A 25,578-nucleotide genomic window follows, 5' to 3' on the forward strand; every position below is an offset into this window, starting at 1 on the left:
GGCAGGGAGAACGATGTTTTTATGTAGGGGATGCATGTCCCTTCACTGACAAGGCTGAGTGCAAAACCACAAGCATTCCTTCAGAGCTGGAGCTGAAACAGCCAGAGAAGCCCCAGTTGACATGAAAACCACCAACGTGCCTCCCCGTATGTTCAGCTGTGAGAGCACGCACACCTCCCGAGGTTTAATTGGTGTATTAATGTATTAAAGCACTGACACAAACAAACAGGGACTGCTTTCATAAGCTACAAAATCCTTGAGTACATTGTAATTAGCTGGGCTTGTTAAACCACTTAATAAGCAACAGATAGCACATGTCTGATGCCCCTGCGTCTTGGCTCAGAGGGAAAGACAGGCAAGTGCTTAAATATTAAATGAGTTCAGGTAAATCCTAAGAACAGTTCCACCAACAGAGGGAACTTCTGCTCAGGGCAAACAGAGCTGAGACCAGCACCAGGGTCACAGGTTTCTCCTGTCGCAGTCCCCGGGTGTCCACAGCTCCCAGGCTGCATCTGGGGTTTCAAGGAAAGGTGGGAAGGGCTGGCACTGGGGAGAAAGCATCATGTTGGACATAGGGTGGGTCACCTTTTCAAATGTTAGGCTTCTTGCCCTGCGACATCTCATCTTTGGAGTATTCTGGGGAGGAATTACCTGATTTCTGAAGCAGGTAACTGAGGAGTGTGAAGTATATGGCTGTATCTTAGCATCCAGTATATTGATTTGGATGGGGTAAGGAGAAGGGAGTATATTCACATAACTCCATGCGACAGCAGTGCTACCATGCCCTGGATTTCACCAGCTCACAAGGAGGACCAAAGTAGCCAGAGCCAGGAAAATATCCAAAATAGAGACCAAAAGATTTCTGTCCAGCAAATCATCACCAGGACTCATGCTGTGAGTGTGCCTTTTCCCACTCCCCAAGGAGTCCCAGGAAAGGGGAAAAATCACCAGGAACACAACCAAAACAGGTGAGACAACTGTACGGTTACTCAGTGTCCTGAATGCTAATGGGCAGGCAGTGCTTTAATTTTATCCCAAATCCCAGTTTACTCCTACAGTGATACCATCAGTCCACGTGTCCCTGCGCAGTCCAGCTGGCTATCCAGCTCCAAATTTAACTTTCCCCGGCACATCACCACGCACAACTGCAGCTTTCAGAGAGCGGGCAGAGAAGCTCCCTTAAACACCGCCTCCACCCAAGTCCACCACGGGGATTTGCAGTTCTGCAGCTATTCCTAGATCCCAACTGGATTCTTCTTTTCATCTTTGTTCTGCCTCCTATTCTAGTGCTGAACCCCAGGCCTGCTGCCTTGGAGCTTCCTCCAAATGCTGCATTCATCCATTTTTAAAGGTGACCTTCCAACTTTAAAGGAAGTTAGCAAGCCTCACTGTCTTCATTTGCCCTCTCCTTCTTTTCAACCTGCTCTTTATTATGAATTAAAAAGGGGCCTGAAAGGTTTTCTCTATTAAAAAATAAAAGGCTTTAGAAAGAGCACATTTCCAAATCATTTCTCTCCCAGTTTTTGCAGCAGTGTCTTGGGTGTCACGGTGTTTGCTTGCTGCAAACTATCAGCTGCCAGCTCTGATGGTGAAACCTGCTGGGGGTTTGGCCACCCATCCGACCCTGTGGATGCCTGTCATCCCACCCCACCACTGGTCACCCTCTCCCTTGTTCTGTCACTGCTGAGCACTGGCAGAGCAGTGCCCTGAAAGGTTCTGGGTGAAAAATAACCTTTGAGGGTGCAGGGCTGGAAGTGGGGTTATTTTTAATTTGAACCATACCAGGCACCCAGGTTTAGACTGTGGCCTCATAAGCTCTTATGCTGGCACAAATGAACAGCAGCAAATAATTGAAGCTCTCTTTATTTCACCTTACTGCCAAAAGTGCATCTTACAAATCCTGGGGCTGTATAGTGGTGGAAAGGGAAGGTGTCTCCAGCCTTTAGCAGTAAGATTACTCTTGCCAATGAATTAGTGATAGTAATTAAAAAAGCAATAGCAAAGCAACATGATAAGTTTCCTACTGCTGTGGTACAACATTTTGACATTTAATCAGGACAAGCAGAACCTGAATTTTTGCTGTAGTACAACTGATGTAAGAAGGAAAACCATGATCTTTTAAAGTGAAAGCTCAACTTCCAGACCTTCTCATAGATTACAGAATCAAACAAACAACAACAAAACAGAAAGAAAATGCAAACAACCAACCAATCCCTCTTCCTCCCTTTCCACTTTGTTGGCTGAGAGTTCTGCTGCTCTCCAGACAGGTTGTGTTGACTATTTCTTTCTGCCAAGAGGTCAGGACACCACAAACCAGCATCATACAGCCACGTTCTGGATTTAACCATTGGCATTTGCTTGTATGGACATCTGGCTGTCAGGAACAAGGCTGACACTCACAAACTCATTTCATGCTGACCACCAAGTGACCACAAGTGAGCAGGAGCCCTTATTCACAGCTGGCTTGTGCCCCACTGAGCCTGGCATTGCCTGGCTCAGTTAGAAAACACCCAGCCTCTCTTCCCAAACCATTCAACTATCCCCACCTGCCACTGTTTGCCAGATTGAGTGTTAATCCCTCAACCCTATTTTATCCCATAGCATCACTAGGACTCTTTCATTCTCATTCTAAGCCAACACATCATGATTTTCTCAACAGCCCTACTGTGCTCTCACATGCTCATTAGGACATACACTTCTTTGAAAGCCAATCATCAAGCTGCACAACATGGAGTTTGATTAGGTCCTTGCTACAATTATCTACTGAAAGTAGGAGAGTAGTTCAGATTTTTAGGAGAAAAAGAGGGTTTCCCAAAGCAAAGGCAAGATTTCAAGGAGGTACTACCAGGTCAGGACTTAGTACAATAAATAATGGAAGGCTCCTCGCCTCACAACCTCAGCCTTTTCTTAGCTCTGATGCTCAGTTTCATCTTTGGGCCATGAATGATTCATGGAGCCTTAAAATATATATAATCTATATCTCCTAGAACAAAGAGTCTTTTTTTTTCAGGAGGTTGTGAGGGAGCAGGGAGCAGTATGTGTGATGCCTGCACTTGGGCTTGGATGTCCCTTGGGAAAGGACCTTTGTGGTTCCCTGCTTCTTTCCAAACCCAAGAAGCTGTTCTGAGCTTGAAGCTGAGCTCTGTGGGAGACACCAGCTCAGTCTCTCTGACACAGGGATGTGTTTGCTACTGAGGGTCTCAAGAGCTGCTGTCTTGGATCACACCCAGGATGAGCTCAGAGCCAGGCTCTTCTCATCCATCAGTGCACTGTGGGGGACTTCAGTCATTTATGCAGAACTGCAGATGGGGAAGCTGCAGTAAAAACTTACCTCCATGTCACAGCCCCTGAAGGTGTTACCATCTCGACTTCCAGTTCTCTGCCTTGGGCTGTAGATCACATTTAATAAATGTGTCTCTTCCCTTGGAAATCCAACACCACCTTTCCATTATGAACATTTGATTCCTTCTATGCATGCAAACACAAACATACACACACCCTTGCACCATGATCAGAGAACATCTACTTACTTCTCCAGACAAGAACACCACTTTGGGCAATTCCAGGGTAGTTCTGTCAAAGAAACAACTGAAGAGATGATGATCTTCTGATTTCTAATTAAGGGACCTAAGCATGGAGCTGGGTAAGATCTGGTGAAAGCTCCAACCCACGGGGATCTGTTCTTACTCAGAAGGGAGCACAGGGAAATGGACAGGCAAGAGATTGAGAGGCCTCAGACAGGGATGGCTTGGCAGTAAAAATCTCTGTGGCTCATGTCCAGCAAGCTTGGGATGCCTCCCACCCTGTGTGGCACACTGATAGCTGAGGTACATGGCAGACTGAGCTTCACAGTGGTATAAACTAAAGGCACAACATGCCCCAAAGGTTCAAGGGATCATACAAATAGATTCCTGTGCAGCCTTTTGTTGACAGTAGTCTTTGTGGCATCCAAAGAGCCAGGTTTCAGTCTGTGCTGTATCTACAGCTCATGATCACCACATTTCCTTGCTCTTTTAAATCTTAGAGATCTTCCTTAGAAGGGATGTTGTCGATCCTTACCTATTTGGGTATACCTCATGGTATCTTTTACGCTCAGAAGTCTTCTTTATTTTCTAAGGATGGCTCTGTCTTTTTGGTGAGAGAGACTCTTCTTCCCTTGTGAGACTGCTATTGATATCAATCTGCTTGGCTATTTTGAGGTTCAGGCCAGCACCGCTGAATCCAGAGAAGGAAATTTGGCACAACATTAGATGCTTCACGCCTTACAACCGTGCAGAGAAGCTTAAGGACCTACAGAGAACAGTACCCAGCTCCCAGGAGTCCCCACTGAGGTTAACAGGATTAAACTGAACTCAGTCTAGTCATAGGATGGTACCTTCATCCAAGATATACTGTCAGGGATTTTGTTACCTTCTTCTGAAGCTGTGGCCATACAGATCTTCTGTTGGGATTGAGTGGCAAGCGTGTCATATGGCTGCAAAACAGGCTATCTGTCTGTGATGGATGCTCTGCTGGCCCCAGGCAGGAAGGTTAAGGCCCAGCACAGCCATTTTTATCTTATTGCTAATGAAAATGAGAGGCTGGCACTATCATCAAGGTGTCACCCTGGCAGCTCTGTTTTCTAAAGGAGTGAACAGCTGTGCCAATCACCTCCCACAGCTCTGCCATACCTGCTGTCACCCCAGCTGCATCCTCCAGTCGCCAGATCTGACCCTGGTGGTCAAACAGGAGCAGCTGTGGGTGTTAACCCCGGTCTCCAGCAGCACTTGGCTCTTCTCATTTTCCACTCCCACACAGTGACAGATCTGCAGCAGAGCCCTTGCCTTCTCCTGAGCAGGGACTGACAGTTTCTCACTGATACTGTCTCATGCAGTCAGTTATCATTTATGCATTTAGAGCAGATCCATCAAAATAATTGCTGCTAGAGGTCTGAATTCAATACATTACACACAACAGCTCCCTGAAAGGAGAAAAATGACACTTACCTGTCTTTAAGTGAGTCCCTCCTCAGTCTCCTGCAACATCTGTGCACTGTGAGATGTGGTGGCTTTGGGGGACGGGTATCTCTGGAGTTGTTCTAGCAGTGCTGAGCATGTGACTGGAGCTTAAACACTCTGAAACTTTCAAACCCTCTGGGACCATACGATGAAAAAACGACTCCCAGAATACAGAAAGCAAACCTGCAGCCACCTTCAGGAGTCTGCTGGGGACTGGATCAGGCACTATCAAGGAAAAAGTGACTGCACAGCTGTTCCTATCATCCCCAAATATTGTCTGACATTGATACAGCAAACCCAAAATGCTCTGTTGATCCAGAATATCTCTAAAATTGCCAGGCAACAAGGCCTCATGAGGAAACCTAAGCAAAGGTACAGTTCTTTAGCCTGGCAAGACAGGCTCAGAACACTGATGTTTGAAATGTGTACACTGTATTATCATGATGTCACCTTACATGCCTGTTATTGGCACCAGGGGCTGAATCCTGGCGGGACCAGGCCTTGGATATATCAGCTTGCAAGACCATGAGCTCCTTCTCTCTTGTATCAGACAAATGTTGCACTATACTCCACCACCTAATTGGCCTTGTCCATGGACAGCAAACATCCTTCCCTCCTTCTCCCAGTCATCTTAATAAACAGCCTGGACTCATCTCTGACCCACTCAAGATAACGATGACCTGGCCACAATCAGTTTGTTCAGACATCCTGGCAGTTTAGCAAGCCTAATGCAACTCCAGTGTGGCTCTGCCTGACTCCTCACGAAGAAGGCTGACCTCCAGCAGTGGCCGCACTGCCACCAGCGGATGGAGATCCACATACAGGTCAGACACTGCCTGCTCCCAGAATTCAGGCTGGAGCCATGAAAGCTACTTACTCTGAAAGCAAGCTCTTAACTACTCCAAAGGCCCAGGCAAAAGCAGCTTTTCTTGCCTGCAGACAGATCTCTTGGGATGGTACCATCCCCAAGATACAAAGCAGAAACAGGGGGTTAAGGACAACCCCAAATACCAGATGACTGAAGGGCATCTCTGCATATTACATGTCTGGCTGCCTGTCTGAAACATTCACTCATTCAACTTGAGAGCAAAAACAGCACCCATCACACAACATGAATATTTGAAGCAAAACCTTTGAGAAAAAAAAAGGCCAAATATTCTGAAATCATAAGCAAATCCTTACAAAAAGCCAACTTCTCTGCAGGAATCAAACACAGGTCACAAATGACTCACTAATAGCAGAGCAAGTCATTTAACCAGCGCTTGGAACAAATCCCTCCACTTTGTATAGAACAACCAAAATTTATTCCTGCTGATTAGTCAGCAGTTACACTCACGAGTTCAAAATTAATATAAAAATTCAAATGTAGTTATCTTGTACTTGCTTTACTGCTGGAGAGACTATCTTCTTTACGAAGGAATCCTCCTGCAGTTATTTACCAGTGTGGGAGTGTGGGTTGGGATTTATTCTAGCTCTGTGGCATCAGACTACATGCTGGCACCACCAAGGAGCCTGTCTGTCACAAGGAATGCAGGGGGGATGACATTGGAGAAACCACAAAAGAGACAGGCAAAGCAAAATTCACCACAACAGCAGAAGATACATCATCACTTCACCAGGTAAAGCACATTTTCCAGCTGTGTGTGTGCTGGTCTCCTGTCATACTCTCTTCCCTTAAAAGCAGCTGTATACACTTCCCCACAGCTTGTAAAACTTTTCTTCCAGTTGCTCAGGCTCTGCAGGCACTGGTAAGTACATGGTTAATAAGGAGTCCTTGGCTCACTGAACAAACTGCACCAAAAGCGCTTCCAAATGTTAAGAAAAATGAAGTCACTCAGCATTGATTTCTTGTATGGTCTCTTGCTGCTGCTGCTCCAAACCCATGGTTTTTAGCTTTACTCCTGTGTCTAGGCCTCTTTATCCTCTGCTAATGCCAGAGCTTAACCCTGAGGATCTGCAGCTTGTTCTGGGTACAAGTCAGAGCAAAGCAGTGATGCACTGCTGCAGTTTGCTGAATCAGCAGAAGCAGCTCCCTCTGACTGCCTGCAGCTCCCAGGAATTCTGCCTCCCTGGACAGCAGGATACAGATACAGGGAAACAGCAAAGACCTGCTGGTAGATAAAACTACCACTTTCAAAAGAAGCTCTAGCCTCTTTGGAAAGAAGGGGTGACTCCTTAAAAGCACATCTAAATAAAGAAAAGACCAGCAAAGAGCATTAGGACTCGATGCAATGTGGAAAAGCAGCTGTGGAGACTCAATATACCCTGATCACGATCTGCAGCATCACACACATCAGACACTGCCCTGCAGCAAGTCTGAGCCCATGGTCCCACCAGGCTTAGGTGATTCCTCACTGATTCTCACTGATTCCATCCTGCAGAAAGCTATTGTGCCAGAAACATACTCTGCCCATCACTCCAAGTGTAAACTAAAAGAAACATGACTCCAACTTTTTACAGTCAAAATACAGCGAACAAAAACTTTGCTTCTTTGCTTATTCACGCACAGGCTCAACACTCTACAAGAAATGAGAAGGTAGGGTTGCGGTGTTCAGGAGCAGCTGATATGGACCACTGCCTGCACCCTACCAAACCAGTATCCTGAGCTTCTTCAGTAGCAAGCTCTGAAATCAGCTCAAGAGTCATTTGAAGGCAGCGTTGGCAGGGAGAGCAGGACAGCAGCGTCAACTCATGGTCCACTGTCACAAAGAAGACAGAGCCTTCACATGGGTAATTCAGGCAACAGACATGACAAAGAAAGAAGAACAAGGAGAAACAAGTGCTCAATCCCTCTGCAATGCATATTGGGCATAATGCCTGTGGGCATAGTTAAACCAGCTCCTTTTGGATGGCAGCATTAAAAACATTTTGGGAATTCTTATATAAGGAGTCAGTTGTCCTGAAACACAAAGCAAAGTGAACCAAAGCTGACCACCATACCAGCAGCCTAAGTAATTGGCTAATCAACAATTGTTTGCAATGTTTCTCTTCTGTGAAATGTGATAACAGACCCTGGAGTAGTGGGAAGGAAGAGGCAGAGCTTCCAACACCCACGTTTTTTCCCCAACCTCAGAAACGAAAAGGAAGCAGGGATGAAATCTAATGCAGCTCAGCTACTCATCCCTTGTGTAAGGTTATGTCAGGGGACAACCATTTGCCTCAGGCATTGAAGACATTCCTGGAAAGGTTAAGGTCTCAGCCATCACCTAATCCTGAAAACCACAGCATCCAATCACTTCTAGAGACATAGGCACTAGAAGGGAATGGCATCCAGAAATTCACTCACAGCATCATTTTGAGACATTTGCTTGAAAGTCATGCCAGAAAGTTAAAGGAACAGAAGGATGCTGGAAAACATGTTTTTAATTTCCTCATCAAAACTCTTACCAGGTTTTCTAAGAGGGTTCCAGCACCATCCACCAATGTCTGCTCAAACACATCCCCAGACTCATGCCCACAGTGACCTGCAGGTTGGCACAGAGGCTTTCAGTTACATAAATGACATCTCCTGTTTACAGTTCTAAGACACAACCACTAAGACACACCCTCAAGCCAAGCCCTGCGTGCTGCAGAATGGTCCCTTTCTCCTCCTGGAGCATCCAACAATATGGACATGAACTCCTGATGAGGAACCTGAGTGCAGCGCCCACCTGTACCCCACTGCCTCTACATCAAACACACCCCTGCTAGTTAACAGGACACTAATTGTTCCTGAGGAGGAGACAACAGTCCAACACCCAACAGGTGGTCATTTTGCACAGGCAAGCAAGGAAGTCTGAAGCAACAACATGTCCTGAAACAAAAGCACTGCAGCCAGAACCATCTTTTCATGTCAAGCTCCCTGAGAGATAAGGTTTCTAATAAAACTTTTTCCACTAACTATAGAAACTCATCTTGGCAAACTCTGACACAATATCCCTGCAGCAGCTCGTCCCTGAGAATATGACCATTTTGAGCCACAAAAACCAGCAGGTTGTCAACTGAGGTCATCAGCAGCTAAGCTCTCAGGCAAGAAAACATCTTTGTGCCCGATAAGAGTGACAGAAACAAGAGCTACATCTGAGCAATGTTCCCATCGCAAAAGTAAATCCCACCCTCCGCACCCACCAAAGAAGAAAACAAACCAAAATTCCCACACATGGACCATCTCACGAAGAAGTAGACTATAGGACATGTCGTTCTGAATGTTTATTTATTTTGTCTTCAAAGAAGAGGCCTGGTGCAGCTGTTTCGTTAGAAAATAAAGTGTTTATTAAGAAACTAGACATTGAACACCCCTATAGTCTCTGTGAAAAGGGACCGTCCCATTTCCCATTAGCACAGGATGATAGTTATGGCAAGATAAGAATGCTCAAAGATGGAGGAATCTCATTGACAGAAAATGAGGTAATGATTTACAATAATTAAAAATAAAATAAAATTTAAAAAAACCCCATCCTTAGACTTGCTACTTAAAGCCACCAATCGCAAACAGCCACGACTGGCTTTCGTTTTCAGCAGTGAGGAACCAGAGACTTTAATTGGTGTTAAACAAATTGAGACATCTATCACAGTGGGGAGAACTGCTTTTAATTACGTTGTACGGTCCGGAGGATTTCTTCTAAGCAGAGATGGACCTGAGCTGCAAAATTCAACCCTTCCTCTGCTAAGGTGTTTGGGTATAGGCTTCTGGTCCAGGCCCACAGATGTATCTCTACGACTGATACACACGGTTGAAAGCAGAGTCCCCTGAACAGTGCTAGGGAGAGGAGACAGTTCAGACGGACAAGACATCCCCAGGTCAGGTGGGCGACTTCCAGGAGATGGGGAAATTCAGTTCAGACAAGCACCCAGTGATTCACACGCTCGGTGAAGCTCCTCCTCACTCTGTGAATCTGCAGAATTGAGGTGTCAACAACACGCGGCCGTAGGTCCTCTCTGGCAGTGCACCTCTTGCATTTCCAGCTCCGATGCGGGCAGGAAACGTTGTTGGGAGATTTGGTCATGGTTTCTGAAGCCATCCAACCTGAGTCAGGTCTCCTCGTACTAACACAGATGCCCCCCCTAAGGCATGTCCGTTAACTTAAAGCAATCTGCCACCATCTCTCCAGTACTCTTCTATTGCACTTTACCTTTTTATGCAAACAAACCGGGAGAAGAAGCGAGAGAATGGAATATTCCCAGGGACATCCCTGTGGAACAGCTGATACTAAAACCTCCTGGCAGTCTCCAGGTTGGTTCATGCAGGTCACCTGTAAAGGCAGGATGAAGCAGAACATCCCATTCTGAGGCTTCTGCCCAGCTCTGGTGGAGAGGGACCGTGACTTTTTCCAGTGGCAGTGACCCTTGAGGGCTGGTGATTTAGAGACACCCCTGATGTGATAAGGTCATCTCGGGCCACCAAGAAGGCAAGCAAAGCTGAGTGGCTGGTGAGCAAGCTCCTGGTCCAATATTCCTTTCAAAAGGATCTGGCCACACCTGAAGCTTTTGGAAGGTTTTTTGTCCTCTAGAGAAAATCTACTTTGCTTATAGGTTATGACTGATACGTGTGAGCAAATCTGTATTTCCCGTACACGTGACATCCAGAGAGTCCAAGGAAAGCCCTGCAAGTTGCCACAAGGGCATCTGGCTTCTCTTGAGGACAGGATAAAAGGGTTTACTTTTCCATCTGAGAGGCTTTGGATGAAGAAAGACAAAAGTGGGATGGGAGAGGGGGAGACAATACGAATATTGGCCAGAACCAGATTGAAACCCCTGTTTTTGCCAGAGAAGAAGCAACAGAATACTTTTTTTTCCCTCTCCTTCAGTCAGCCAGCCTTGATGGTTCTGTGTATGTGACTGGGTTACAATCAATCTCTAGTGGGGTGGGAATACAGGGGAGAGCTAAAGGGGGCTGGAAAAGGCCCAGCAACTGGGACCTGCGTGCGTCTGATATGCTTTTCCACTTTGCTTACTGCCCTAGTCCTGGCAAGGACACAGACCCTCCTGCGCTATGGATTCTCCATCCATGTGGGAAGTCCAGGCAACTCCTCAGATAAAGCTCATCATTTAAGCAGCAGGGAGAGACCAGAGTACGACAACGATATAGTCAGATCCAATGAGCCGCTCTAACACAGACAAACAGACAGACAGACAAAAAAAGCCTCCTAGAATATGTGCACTTCAAAGATAACCACACTCTCTTCCTGTCAGAGAAGTAAGATTTTCTTTCTTTTTTTTTTTTTTTCTTCCCATCCTCATTCCTTCCAACATTATTTTCTGTGCGAGAACTGGGAGCGGGGCTGCCTTTGTTCTTACCAAAAGTCTTCATTCTGCTTTAGTTTCTTCCAGGCCTCGGCTCGCTCTGGGAGACCTCCCATGGCGGTGCCACGTAAGAGGTGATGGCAGCACTCACTGGGTGTTGCGAAGACACAAGCTTACAAGGAAAACTCCAAGCAGGGAGGACATGACTAAAGGTGTCAGTTTGGTTGGCTTGGTTGGTTTTTGTTTTGTGTTTTATTTTAAAGCAAAAGTACAATTATTTACTGTGTCATTAGGATGACTCCTTTCAATTGGGTTTTTAATTCTCTTTATTTGCTCTCATTGCTGCTGTTGTGCCTTGCAGGAATATTTAACGAACACAGCGACCATTGGAGGAAAAGAACAACCCTGTTATCTGGTGACAGAAAACCACAGTTTCAGTTGGCTTTAACTTGTGTACAGGCAGGGCTGTAGAGTCCTATTAGGAGGAGACCTCAATCCATACAGACCACGCTTACTGCTTCCCACCATTTTGAGGGCACAGCCTATAAACTTGACATCAGAACAGGGACTTTTAAGGAGATTTTAAAAGCCATGACGTCCTTTGCTGAAATAAACACTGACATCCTCAACATAAATGCCTTGGTTAAGAGGTTTGGAATGTCCAGGGAGGCTTATTGGATTCAACATAATTTCTCTGAAACCTAAAGGGGAAAAAAAAACAGAAAAAAGAAAAAAGCAAAATAAAGTAAACAAAAAAACAAAAAAGAGCAAAACTAGAAAAAAAGAGAGAGATATCGACACACATGTAATTATATAAAAAAGAACCAAATGAATAACTAGCAAATGGCTGCCATTAAATTAAAGCCAAAAGGTCTCCTCCAGGCAGGGCTACCTCTCTCTGTCTCTCCATAAAAAACAGGCAATCGTTTTATGTGGAGCGTGCAGGCACAAGTGCTCTGAGGACAAGGGCATGCAAGAGGTCTGGACTGAGAACCAGGAACAACTGTTTTCTAGGTGTTCCCTCTAAGACCAAATTCTTACCTAGTCCTTATCTTTCCCCTAGGCAGACACTGAGGAAAATGGATATTCCTTCCTATGTCTACTTTTCTCTCACGATTTATCTAATCTGGCTTAAAATTCCTGAAGCCAAAGAGTACCATTGCAAGGCTGGGGAGTCCTGACTCTCCGAACCCCGTGGACCTCTCTTAATCCCAGCTGTCCCATCTGCACTGAGCCCTCCATGCTGGAAGCATCTTCTCCTTACAACCCCTGCCTCCCCCCCACACACACACTCTAAAAGTTATTTGAAGGTTTAGGATTTGCCAGAGATACTGGCCAGATGAGAAAGAAAAATAACAGGAGCAGAGAACTTAGGCAAGCTCCTTCCTTCAATCCAACAAACTTACTGGGCAAATACAGTATTTTCAAGGACTGTATGAAATATCTCTTCAGAATGTTCCTGCCTTGGGATGTCCCAGCCATGGAAACTCGTTGCTACTATATGGTCCTAATACAGATATGACTGGATATTAACTACCCATCCTCCTGCCTCATGGATTCTCTATCCATGTGGAAAGTCCAGGCATGGCAAGATGAACATTACTGTCTGAAGCCAAATAAAAGCAAATATTCAAGGACTTGTCAGGGAATTCTCTAGCTGCAGGAAGCAAACCTGTTATGGAGCACTGGGTGTGAGCTCCAGGAGGGAACCCTTCTGCTAAGACACCCAGTCCCTCAGCCCTCTCCTCAAGGTTTGACTGAAGGTGGGCACATTCTGGTTCACTGTCCCTGATGTTTATCCTACATTTCCTTTCTTCCAGACTTAAAATCCCTGTTTTCTATCATCTTTTATGCCAAATCCATCAAGTCCTTGCAGAAGAGACTCATGAGTTTGTCCTCAGGTGTCACCATTTCTTACATTACTTTCTCAGACACCCATTTGTAATGATATTTCTAGAACTGAGGCCATCCCAAGGGACTGGAAAGAGACATGGCAAGAATAGGCACAGGGCATTGAAGGTAGCTGCTAAGACTGCAATGAAATTGTTCTTTGCTCAGATCAAGTATTTGGACATAGGAGGCTTCTATGCCATGTTACCAAAACCCCCAATACAGATGCACTAACTTGCCATGACCAAGACGGACATGGCGGGATCCTGGGACTGCTCTAATCTATTCCAAATTCTCAGGGGTCCAACGGGTTTTTCCAACAAAATTACTGTGATGTCTTGGCTACGTAATTGCTCTAAGGTTTGGAAAATGCTCGTGCTCCTCATATGGTCACAGAATCTTCAACAAATCTGCCAAGTTTGCCCAAGTCTGGAGCAGCATGGAGCAGCCTGGATGCCATTAAGAATTGAGTTCAGTAGGAAAGGTGCTTTCCAACAGGCTAAGAAATTTTCCCACACCAAATCTAAACCAGCCAGAGGATTTTGTTTTCCTATTTTTAATTTCCATTTTTTCTTTTATATCTATTTATATTTCTTCCCTACACTATCTTACTCCATCTGCTCATCAAACACATGCCTCCTTTGATGGACTTGTGGATGCAGACAAAAGCTGTTTGTTTGCTTTGGAACTGTTTAAACTTGTTTGGGGGAAGCTATCTGTTATTCTCAGTGGCCCTTAAGGATTGATCCACATGGGAGAATAAGCCAGGCTCAGCTTCGGTTCATGTGTCATAAACAATATTCATAGGCGAATTCCAAGCATTGAAATATCATTAGTAGTGAGAAAGAGCCTAGCTCAACTCTCACGGTTTAAAGTGCTGAAGCTTGGAAATGTGTATGTAAACTAAGTCCATTTCTTATCAGATGCACTGGGACACAAATAAATACAGCATCCCTGAACATCACTATTTATCGTGTTTTGTTTTTCATAATATAAATATATTTTATGGCCACCAAAGGATAGCTGGGAAAGTCTATCCTCAACAATACCAAGTATCTCCAAGGAGAACTCCAGTCTGCTTTATTTTCTTTTCATTTCTTAGCTCTGCTAAATTAAGGCAATTTAACTTCTGCCGGACCACATCCAACAGACCTAAAAATCCACTGGGGACACACAGCCCCAGCAAAGGGACATGTGAAAGACCAGCCTGACTTAAGGCTGGGGACACCAAGGGCTCTGCTCTTTGCCACCAGCTCTGTGCTGTGGATTGCAGCTGCAGGGACCTCCAGTGACAGCAGGGTCTTTGCAGAACGGGGCTGCAGGAGGGGTTATCCCACAGCAGACACGTAGCCACTGCTGAGGGGCGATTGGGAGTGTGGCAGGAGGACAGCCTGTGTTTCTGAAGCTCAGGGGCTGAGCACACATACCACTGACTTGGGAATGCAATGCAGTATCAGTCATTTAGGCCTCCTCTCCTTCTGATTTATCAAAGTCCCCAAAGAATCTGAAAAAAAAAAAAGCATGCTTCTCTCCTGACTGGTTTCCTCTCTCTTCCTCACTGCTGGCTCCCATACTGTACCTTCAACCCCATTCTCTTGTATGGAGCAGAAACCAACAAGGCTCTTGCTACGTTTGTGTCTTCACTGTCAGATGTGAGATGGATGATGCTCACTGAGATGTCAGGGGTTAAAATGGGTGAATCTCAACAGGTTCAGAGTTTGGATGCTGCTATGACAAATGTCATCCACCATCCAAGCTATTAGGTTCTGAAAAAATGGCTTGGAAATGTCTTTTAAAAATGTGGGGGGTTGGTTCTACTTTTTTCCCTTCATTCCAAAGGAAAAAAAGAAAAAAAAAAAAAAAAAAAAAAAAAAAAAAAAAAAAAAAAAAAAAAAAAAAAAAAAAAAAAAAAAAAAAAAAAAAAAAAAAAAAAAAAAAAAGAGAACTAGAAATGTTCAACTTCCTAGAAAGAGCTGGGGAAATAAACAGTCCCTTTTGTGGAGTTTCACATTTGTCAGTGCCAGCTGGAAAATGGGAGGAAAAATACTATTTTTGACATTGGTTGTAGATTTAGAGGGAAACTCCATTATGCAAGCCTGAAAATAGTAAGGAGGTAAAAAATCCCCACCCTGCAGATTCAAATCAAAAGCATCTCCATAGACCTATGAAACTGGGAAGGGTCTGACAGATTAAACTTTTTTCTTCTCCCTGTTCTACTGAGATCATTTTTTTAACTAAAACATAATATTGCCTCTACTAATAGCCATGGTATGGTAGTGGAATAAATGTATGGAGTGTTGGAGAATAGGGAAGGAGGAATGAGCTCAGACTTGCTGTGCAGCTCCAACAGCTTGAGATGGAGGGGCAGTAGGGGTATTTCTCTAAGCAGGCTGGATGGATGTGGCAATGAAAGGACAAGAAAACTGAAGGCAACCAAATCATTCATTCAGGTTTTGTCCTCAACCCCGGCCATCCACTTAGTCCTCCAGAGTTGTCTTGTGTTTCCCAACACCCTGGTTACTGGATCTTGGCTCCTCTGCCCCATGCCCATACCAATCCAGCCTACAGACAGTGCCCTGCCAGGAGTACGCTTCCTCCTCTGACTGAGAGCAAGACTATTGACACAAACCAGATAATTTCACTGCGCCTTCACTGTTTGCCTTCAGGTAAAATTGCTACCATTCAATCCAGCATGATTCTAGGACTCTGGAGACCAGAGGCTGCTCCACATCGCCTGAGTAGAGCAGCAGGGAATGTGACACAGGGAGGCGAGGGAATGACGCAGAAAGTGATGCACAGCTCCTCACGCCATCCCTATCTGCCACAGCAGGAGTGGTGCAGATCAGTCCTGAAACCCAGGCACAGAACCTGCTTCTGAAACAGCAATATAAATTGCTGTGGGAATGGATGAGAAAAGCAACAGGATGCCATGTAATACCTGGCAAAAATGGGTTAAACAAAAATAGCAAATTAAGAGCAACAAGCTGGCCAAACATAACACGGCTATCCACACAGCTCACGTTAGGCAATAGAGCTTTGAGCTCTCTTCCGTGTTACAGCAGAATTTATGATATAAAGGAAAAGCAATAGGAGACTCCAACAACAGTGTACATTTTATCTTTCTCTATGCACAGATATGAAGTATGAATAGCATCAAAGAAGGCATGAAAACCATCAGGCCTGGCCTGCATCCAGAGCGAAGGAAACAGTCATCCGTCTAGTCAAAGTCAGCACTGATATGTCTGTATCTGAGGGCAGAGCAACACAATGATCCAGGTTTCCTGTCATGGATGGGTTCATCTGCAGGGCTAGGAAACAAAACCCTCTTCTTTTTTTTTCCTTCTCCTCCCAACACATAGCAGGGCAAGATGCAACCCAGCCTGAGGCCTCACTTGCCTCCACAAAGCAGGTCACAGAAGCTCAGCAGCAACACACTGGGAGGCTCTCCCTGATGCCCTCAGCTGCAGAGAAGCACAGCATCTCCTCTCCTGTCCAAGGTAAAGTCAGAGAGCCTAAATCTCCTCTCACTTACACCAGCCCAACACTGTTGACCCCACTGGAGAACAGCAAATACATTCAGTCCACAGATGAATTTCACACCAATACACAGAGCTCAAGCAGATCTCCAAGCAGATAACACCTCTCTTTAGATTCACAGAAAGGCTCCAAGAGCTACAGAAATGTTTATAGTCATTCATTTTCAGGGAGACAGGGTCCTTATTGTCCTCCACAGCAGTTCACCTTGTTTCATTTTTCATTTACCATGGTTTAACCTCAGGCGTAAGAGTCTCCCACTTAAATCAGTGAGACTTGATGTCACTGGAAACCTCTTGGGAATGTGCTAGATGGAGCTCTAGCTATGGTTTGAGGCATCTTCATCTTCTCCACAACCAAAAATCACGAGCAGGGGATCGCAGCACCACATGAGTTTTTGAGGGCAGGAAAGGGAAGAGATGGACCGAAAGCAAGAGAAAGAGAGGGAGCAAATGGATCCCGACAATCTCATTTCCACATAAATTTCTCTAGTGCTTAACTAGAGCAGAGGAAGGAGTAGGAGAATTCTGCAGGCACTCAACAGCCCAACAATGTTCCTTGAGAAAAGGCAGCATTCGCAGCTTTCCACGCAGTGAACTCTTGAAGACTCTGTAAGATTCATTAAACCTTTGGTCGGAGGAATTCCAGTATCCGTTGCGTTTCTACTGTTGCCGCCGCTAATGTAGGCCATGTCCATATTAGCCAGGATCACAAGTTTGTTTTCTCTGGAACTCTTTCATGGATGGAGTAGTTCCAAGATACTAAACGATGTAGCCTGATAGCCCAGGAGGCAGAGCTCCAAGATTCCCCACCAATCCCCCTTAGGAAAAACCCCAAAGTAGGAAAGCACTTAACAGGGTATAAAAATTAAAAATAAGAAGAAAAAAAAAAATAAAATCTATTTAAGACCAAGGAAAAAAAAATACTATTTTCAGGTCTGAGATGGCCTGTGATTTGAGCCAAAGCTTGTCCAGAGGCACAGCCAGTGCTTTTCTCTGGGCTGCACAGAGGTGCAGCTATTTAAAGCCACTCGGAGGCCCATGATGGAAAGCAGCCAGATCAGTTGGGCCTCATCGGTTTTGTTTTTGTTAGATTGAAGCTAGAGTATGTGAAATGACTTCTAAGAGGACCAGGGAAGGGGAAGAACTGGGCACCCAGCAGTTTCGCCCACGACACTCAGAGCTTAGTCTCTGCCTTATTTAAGTGGTACTGGGTCAGAGAGAAGGTCCCCGGGCAAAGAGAATGGCTCTTTTGTCCCTCACAACAGCAAAGACACGTGGCAAAACTCTTGGGGTTTGCAGGTCAGCCACAAGAACAAGTTGCGGGAAAGTGTTTGTGAAGTTTGGTGGTAGCTGATAATCCTGGGCATTATCCAGCTGCTGCCCTGCCTCTGCCCCTCTTTGTTCTTGCACTGACATATCCAGGAGCCTTCTCCTCTACCATTCTCACCACCCAGAGGAAAAAAAACATGTCTCCCTGCCTTCACGAGTCCCCAATTCTCACCACTCTGCACTCTCGCTGCCTCTGCACTACACAAAGCCCAAGGGACCCGACATGAAAGATCCCATCCAAACAAGTAATACATCATTTTCATCACTTTGGTATTCAAATATATTCTTTTGTCAATTTTTAATTTTTTTTTTTTTTTTTTTTTAAGTCAGCCCTCGGAGTGCTGCTGATTTAAGCACTGTGCACAGTGCTACAAGAGCTCCTCATTTCCACTTTGCCTGACAGGTGTTCGTGTCCCTCTGACACTGCCTCTGTTCCCCAGCTGCTTCAGATAGCAATAGTTACCCTGAGCGTTTTACAGAGTTATTGAAACCACTGACTAATGTACCCAGAAATGAATATCCACTGGGAAAGAATCTGGTTGGGCTCATGTTCCTTAATTGCTGATTAATTCCAATTATGGTACAGCTGATCCACCAGTACCACAGATCACCACATCAAAGGGCCAACCAGCACAGGAAGCCCCTGAGTTAGAACAGCAACAGCCCTGTTGCAAACTTCTTTTGAGCTGGAAAGTGCTTCATAAACATTAATTTGTTACGCCTTGCTCATTCCCTGGGGAGGAGGGAGCCGTCATATTCTTTATGCAGACAGCAAAACGGTGGCACAAAGAAAGACCGCGTTTTCTCCAAGGTCTCTGAAGGAACCAATGACAGTTGTGAACATTCAACAGTGAATAGCCCCATCTTCCAGACTCCCATCCTCTCCAGGAGCTCTGGGGTCCACAAGGGGACAGAAGTGCTTGGTAAAGCCAGCAGGCTGGGATATGAGAGAAGACACCAAGAAGAAACACAGATGGCGGGTAGAAGCGCACACAACTGCTGCAATCTGCAACTGGAACCTTCCCAGCCCAGGCAGTGTCTGTGATGTTCTCCTGCTCTTCAAAGGATGGGAGGAGCTTGGTGGAGGAGCTGATCAAGTCCCAGAATAAATCCTTGCTTGTTCAAGTCTCTTTACTCTGCCATCTGCTCCAGCAACACCTTATGTTGTCTAGAAAGGCCAGAGCTGCCCTCCAGGAAGCCCAGGAGCGGTACAAGCCCAAGAGTCTGAAGTGTCAGGAAGAACATCCTGTGGGAAAACATGGTTTCATGGAGTTTACAAGCCGAGGATGGAAACTGAGGAGCACAGGAGATCTCGGCAGGCAAGGAGGCACCGAGCAATACAGAGGAGCTGTAAATGGGAACAGGAAGAGCTGAGGGCTAAAACACAGCGAGAGCAGCAGGGAGCCTTGAGGAACAAGGTTTTGTTGATTTTTTAGGGCTGTTTGAATGCTGTGTTGTCTGGAATTATTGTTTTTCGTCTGTGGCTGTCCAGTGCAGACTGGTTTGGAAATGGAGGCTGCCCCCACAGCTCTTTGACTCTTGACAATTGCCTCCTTAGATGGTTCTCAAAATAAGTTACCTTCTGCACCAAAATACATCAGAAGAGTGTCATTACACTTCCTAAGGGAGAGCTCCTGGCTCCAGATTTTGTCTCAAGACCATGTCTTGGTACCTCCCGGCAATTCACAAACTCTAAAACACACACTGCAGTGTACGGGGAAGGCTGTGCTCTCCCAGCTGAAGACAGAGAAAGATGGGTTTATGCTGATATCATGAAGCTCCTATGGGATCATTTGGATAGTGCCAACCAAATGAGTGACAGGTATTTGTGGTGTCCTTCACTCTGCAGGAGAAGAGGCTTTGCTCCCACAAAACACACACGAAACCTGGTATGGCTCTGCATGAGAATGTACAAAATACCTGGAAAGCTCCTTTCAGCCAGCAAAGCACAGATAAGGTGAGGGGGGAGCCCTCCAAGCAGTGCACTGGGGGGCTGCTGCTGTGCAAGGAGACCCTCGCTCCACCCCACAGCAAAGGGTAAGCTTTGCAGAGCAGGAAAGGTCTGGCATAGCACAGCAGGGCAGCAGCTTAAGACCTAAGCCCAAAATGTGTGCCTGCTGTCAATTAGGGGTCTTCATTCAAATGAGGGAGGAAGGGCCAGGGTTTGTTTCCTACAAGTTTTTTCCAGCAAGTGGTCTAGCTATGAATTTTTGCTCCAGCAATCAGCTCTGAGCTTAACACACTACATGTCTGCCAGACCCTTCTCTGACCCAGTTTCATTCTGGGTCTGAAAATAAGTCTCCCTCTCTCCCTTCTCCCTCTCACATCAAGTCACCTAAGTGCACAAGGCATTTAAAGTGCTTCAGCCCAATCTTATTTCACACCACATCATTCTGTACAAGCCTTTGTGTGTCTGCACCACTCGAGCTATTGGCATGTGCTGATCAAATATCAGCAGAGATGAGGGACAGTGAAGGGGCTGAGCTCACAGGCCTCCGGGTGGGGAGACACCGCAACATGGAACCTCCTCGGAACACGGCTATCCAAAACCCATTTTCCCCCTGCCAGAGGCTTGTATGCTTGAGAAAGAGGAAAACAGATTTATTTTAAAAATAAGGCAAATAAGACTTTCTTCTTCTCCATCATCTATCCTCGGAAGTCCTGCCTTCTGCCCCAGCTGCGACATTTTTCCCTCTATGTAAGCTGCTCCTCAAAGCAAGAACTACCCACAGCAGGGCAAAATCAAGCAAGAACATGCACTTCTAATGGCACTTTCATATTTGCAACATGCAACTTAATGTGGGAGATCACAGTCCACAGCCCTTAATGCAACCTCTCTGCCAAAACCAGCCTGTGCACAGAGGAAACCCAGCCGGGCGGTGCCAAAAGTGCCAGCAGAAAAAGCAGGGGGAGCGTGCACACAACCTGCTGAGCGTGGGACACGTGGGATGGCCGGTGGGGAAGCGTGCAGAGAGGAAAGCAGGGAGTGATGCTGCGGCACGGAGCACGTGGCAGGGAGCAGAGGAGTGCGGGAGAGGGGCCGGAGAGTGCGACACACACGTGTGGGGCTGAGAGCAGAACGCTGCTGAACATTTACTCTCGCATTATGGACTTAATGGCTTTTAACGGGAGACTTTGTAAGCGATCAGGAATTGGAACAAAAGGAGCTGGGGGAATAATTATTCTAACCAGGGGAGCTAAAGAACATGGCAAAATCCGTGCTGAGCAATCATGCTAATTAAAGGCACCCAGAAGAATCAGGATAGAAATGCCAAATGGTTTTCACTCTGCTGCCCTAATCCACTAACTGCCTCGGCACTTTGACTCCCACCAGCTGCGGGAAGGATGGTTCTGGGTGAGTTGGTTTGTAGCAATAAATGACAGGAATAAACAAATGACACGGGGGGGTGGGGTCCCCTCTGCAGTGGGCTGAAGCGATGCTTGGCCTGCCAAACTGAATACTGGCTGCTTTGCACCAGCAGCCTGGGAGAGGATCAAATGCTCCCACAGCCTCCAGCTGAGTGGTAAGGATCCCAACATGCTTCCCAGAAAGCAGAACAGCTGCTGGCAACTACCAGCATGAGCTGAACATAACCCTCAGCCACGAGCCTGGTCCTTTTGGACCAGTCAGCCCTGTTGTGTGACTGCTTCGGCAATGAGCTGTGTTACACAGCTCAGCACAAGTGGTCTGTTCTGGGATATGTTTCCAGGGCCACACCAGAGCTCTGGCAGCACTGAATATGCTCCTTCCTTGTTTTCACAGCTTCAGTCATCACTGGGTTGAGTACACTAAGGTTGGTAAAGGAGCTTTCAAAGGTAAGGACATCTTTGTGCAGCGGGTAACATCATGATCTTCTAATGCTTAAAATGCCAGCTGGGGCTCTTGCCATGCTAGCATCAGAAAAGCAAGAGCTAACATTGCAGCATGGGCGAATTTTCACCCAGAAATGTGGAGAGTTGGCATATGTCCATGTTGTAAGGAAAGGAAACTAACACTGTCGCTCCAACAAACTAGAGGCTTTACAGACCCAAATAAAAACTCCATGCACTCAGCTAGTGTAAAACCCAATCAGACTGCTCAAGGAGCTACTAAGCCTTGGCCTCTTGGGGATTTCAGGGGAAGCTCTTCCTTGGACATAGCTGGAGTCCAACAGGACATCACAAGACAAGGCAGATGGGCGCAGAAACCCGATTAACAGAATAAGGCAGAAAGTGGTGAAATCACATGCTGAGTACAGAAAAGTCTCTCTCTGCCCTTCCCAAAACCTCCAGGTGAAGGTTTCTCCTCAGATAACCGCTTGGGCGAGATATGAGTGCTCTTCTCCCTGGGTTTTGTGGCAGGCACATGCATTGGCACAGAGTGAGAGCTGTACCGGAGGGGGGGGAGCAGCATAAAAGCCAATGCTAACAATTACCATCAAGTAACAGCTTTCTATTTAAAAAGCAATGGTTTTTTTGTTAATCAACAGGTCCATTAACATGAAGCAAATGCCTCTCTAATGGACACCCGCAGGATCACAGGCTGAACTATTTGTGTGCGGCATCTTTTGATTGATTCACGGTAAAGATCATCAAGTAAATGAGAGAGGATGTAATATTTCTGCAGGAAACATTTCACAGCGGATACATTGATTGCAACACTCAGCCAGCTGCCATGTGCCAGTCTCTTCTTAAAGAGACTTCATATTTGATTCTCTGATTAAATATTTTGAAACCGAGAACAAATCAGAGCTCGAGCTGTCCCTGCTTCATGAAGACCTGGTATTCTGCCAAGCAGGATCACATGAGTGACCTATGTCTAGTCTCCTGCCTCTCCTCCTATCCTCAAGGCTTACCATCCTATTCCATTGGTCCTTACCTAGCGATACAGACCACTGTCACTCCACTGCCTGGTCTCTTCCCACTAAATCCTTGCCCCAAGACAAGAGAGTCTGCTTGGTGGCGTACCAGATGACCTATTGGCTCGCTCATTCATTCAACTCCTACATGCAGCTAAAGCTGCAAAATCAAGATCCATTTTGCCTGCCAGCACCTCTCTGTCTCCTGCTCTTTCACCACAACAGATCCATTTTAATCAAAAGCCCTCTGAACATCCAACAGGACAGAAAAAGGCAGGGCTGAGAACGAGGAATACCCTGAAAACAAAGTAAGAAGGTCCAGGATCTATGAGGAAAATGGCAATGAAACCATTAGCTGAATAATTTGCCCCAGCAGCAATCCCAGCCAGCAGAAATAGCCTACGAGCCATTGCTGAGAGCTCTTGCACTCTGCGGTTTGAAAAAGCACGTTCTTTTTTCACAGGCCAAACCCTGGGCTGACACCTCCTTTATGAGCTGCTGAAAAACACCATTTTCTGAACGAGCTCTACAAAAACACAGTGACACTTCCAGTTTATGAGCAAGCCCTGCCACTGCTCACCAAGCCACAGCCTTGGAGCTGTCAAAGCTGCCCTGAACGAGATCAGCGGGGCCAGGAGACTGCTGGCACTGCTGCTGAAGGGACATGCTCATTTCACATGCAAATAAGCCACACAAATTGAGACTAAACCCGCCTTTTCCCCTCTAAGCTACTCATGAATTACAGAGGCGGAAGGCAGGTGAAGGGTCTTTGAGGCAGGTGAAACACAGCGGTAAAAAGGATCGAGCATCTAATTGGAGGCAAGAGGAGAAAGCTGAACACTCACCCAGGTCCCATAGGGAGACACAGCTAACCCTCCCTTCCTGAGATAGGTTCCATCAAGAGACCATCCAGCCTGCTGAATTAATGGCTCCTTGAGGCAAATTAAAGGTGCCAGCAGCTACCATCAGGGCATTTTCTGTAGCTTCCATCCTTTTTCCCCTTCAGTACCACCAGGAAAATAAATAAATAAAACAAGCCTGCAGGTCCCACTGAAGCTGAATTACATGTACCATTACAGCCTCACAGCCAGGCAACAAGGTAAGAGTGCAGGTTTAAGCTTGGCTGGGGATGCTGGGCTCCTGCCTCGCCTGCTTTTCAAAGAAAATAAAATTGAGTTTGTATTGACTACTGAGAAAACGAAGCAACGTTATATGGGACACGACCCTCTGCAATCAAATTAGGTCATTGCAACACCATAGCCAGCATAAAATATTTAGCCTGATAGGTTGTAAGATGAAGAAGAATGATTTTATGCAGTAAATATCAGAAGACAAAAGGAAAATTAATCATATCAAGACTTTCAGCATAGCCAGAGTGAGAAATATGTTTGGAGTTAAGGACAAGCAACAGTCCTGTCTTGGGGCTTCCCTCCCAAACCCTTCTTGTGCCCCCACTCAAACTGGACTGACACTCCTCAGAACTGGTCACTAAAGACATGGAAAAAGTTCGGAAATACCTTTGCCACTTGCTGCAGAGCTCCCTTGCTTCCCCTCTCTGGAGCTCTGACAGTTTCCAGAATAGTAAAGCCACTGTTCACAGAGTTTGCAGCCTTAGCCCTCACTGTATCAGCAAAATGTCCAAGAGCAACATATCCAAGGTGCTGATATCAGGAGTGCTCAGATCTGTTTAGATAGGGGACTTAATGTCCTACTTTTGCTGTTAAGTCACCACCTCTGAGTCTATATATACATTGCACACAGATCATCAGAAAATAAAAAATAAATGCGTGGTCCAGCTGCATTTGCCATTATTGGCTTGGCACTCAGCTGTCCTCTCATCTCCCTTCCCTGGCTCACACCTCTCAAACACCCCTGTCTATGCCCTCTTCCTCAGCGTATCCCTACACAGATAATCCCCCACCCAGCTCTCTTATACTCCGAGCACTTGGTCACCCACAGGACCTCACTTCATCACCCAGCTGATGAGGGTTTCAACCCAAACATCCCTCTGCGAGAAGGGAGGGAGGTCTCCAGCAGTCCAGATGCCCACGTTGGTAGGTATTTATGATGATGTGGAGGCCCCTACACCTCTGGAAAGGCGTGGGTGGGTTAGCACCAGGTGTAGGATCAGTGCTGTTCATCACTGTACTGGGACTGTGAGGATGTAGATGTGGAGCCTGGGCTCTGCATAACCTAGGAGGTGAGTCCTGCCATCCCAGGCAAGTCAAAACCCATCTCAGCACAACTTCCCCAGTGCTTCTTTTACCCCATCAAGCAGGGGAATAGGCACCCAGTAAATTCATCCTGCTACATGTGGGAAGGAGGACACAAACCTTCCTGAACCCTTGATTTACATAGCAGTCTGTGGCAGTGGTTTCCCAACTGCATAATGAGTACATTAACTTTGGCTAAGCTGATTCTCCAGAGATGAAGAGATGGAAAAAATAATCGAAACAAACTGTGATAGAGTTTTTGATTAAGCAGCTGATGATCAATAAAAGTTATCTGCAGGGCACAGAGTGTTAATGAGTCACCATTCCTGTAGCAAAGGAACACCTGAGCCCATGGTCCCTGCTCCACACAGCCCACAAAGGTCAGTAAGACCTGCTCCTCCCAGACTGACAAGGTGAGATCATGGGCTATGGAGTCCACAGGTCTCACCTGCCCTCATTCCTGTTAAAAGTGTGACAGTGGAAGAAGGAAAGGAAACAACCTTAAAGAGGATGTGGCTAGAAAGAGAGGAATAAAAAAGTTTAACAGCCTGAT

The 25,578-nt window shown here is 46.1% G+C and overlaps 1 protein-coding gene across 4 annotated transcripts in view; it reads right to left on the reverse strand.

Annotated features, from left to right (window-relative positions):
- Positions 1–25,578, reverse strand: part of NTRK3 (neurotrophic receptor tyrosine kinase 3) — a 215,013-nt gene that overhangs the window by 55,739 nt on the left and 133,696 nt on the right. The window contains exons 13-14 of one of the 4 annotated variants that reach the window (XR_003571361.1): positions 11,274–11,920; positions 9,226–10,228 (exon numbers count right to left, since the gene is read on the reverse strand). The exons of 2 other annotated variants lie outside the window; for them this stretch is intronic. Coding sequence is in view for 1 of the 2 variants with exons in the window: in XM_027884978.1 (XP_027740779.1) it covers positions 11,802–11,920 (119 nt within the window). In the remaining variant the exon portion in view is untranslated. Of the gene's footprint in view, positions 1–9,225; positions 11,921–25,578 lie in introns of those variants that run through there. One more of the 4 variants, XM_027884978.1, reaches the window with a different exon arrangement.

Source organism: Empidonax traillii, unplaced genomic scaffold, assembly GCF_003031625.1.
Source record: "Empidonax traillii isolate 1590-97213 ecotype Southwest subspecies unplaced genomic scaffold, ASM303162v1 scaffold158:size1480230, whole genome shotgun sequence".
In the NCBI taxonomy this organism is placed as follows: Eukaryota; Metazoa; Chordata; class Aves; order Passeriformes; family Tyrannidae; genus Empidonax; species Empidonax traillii.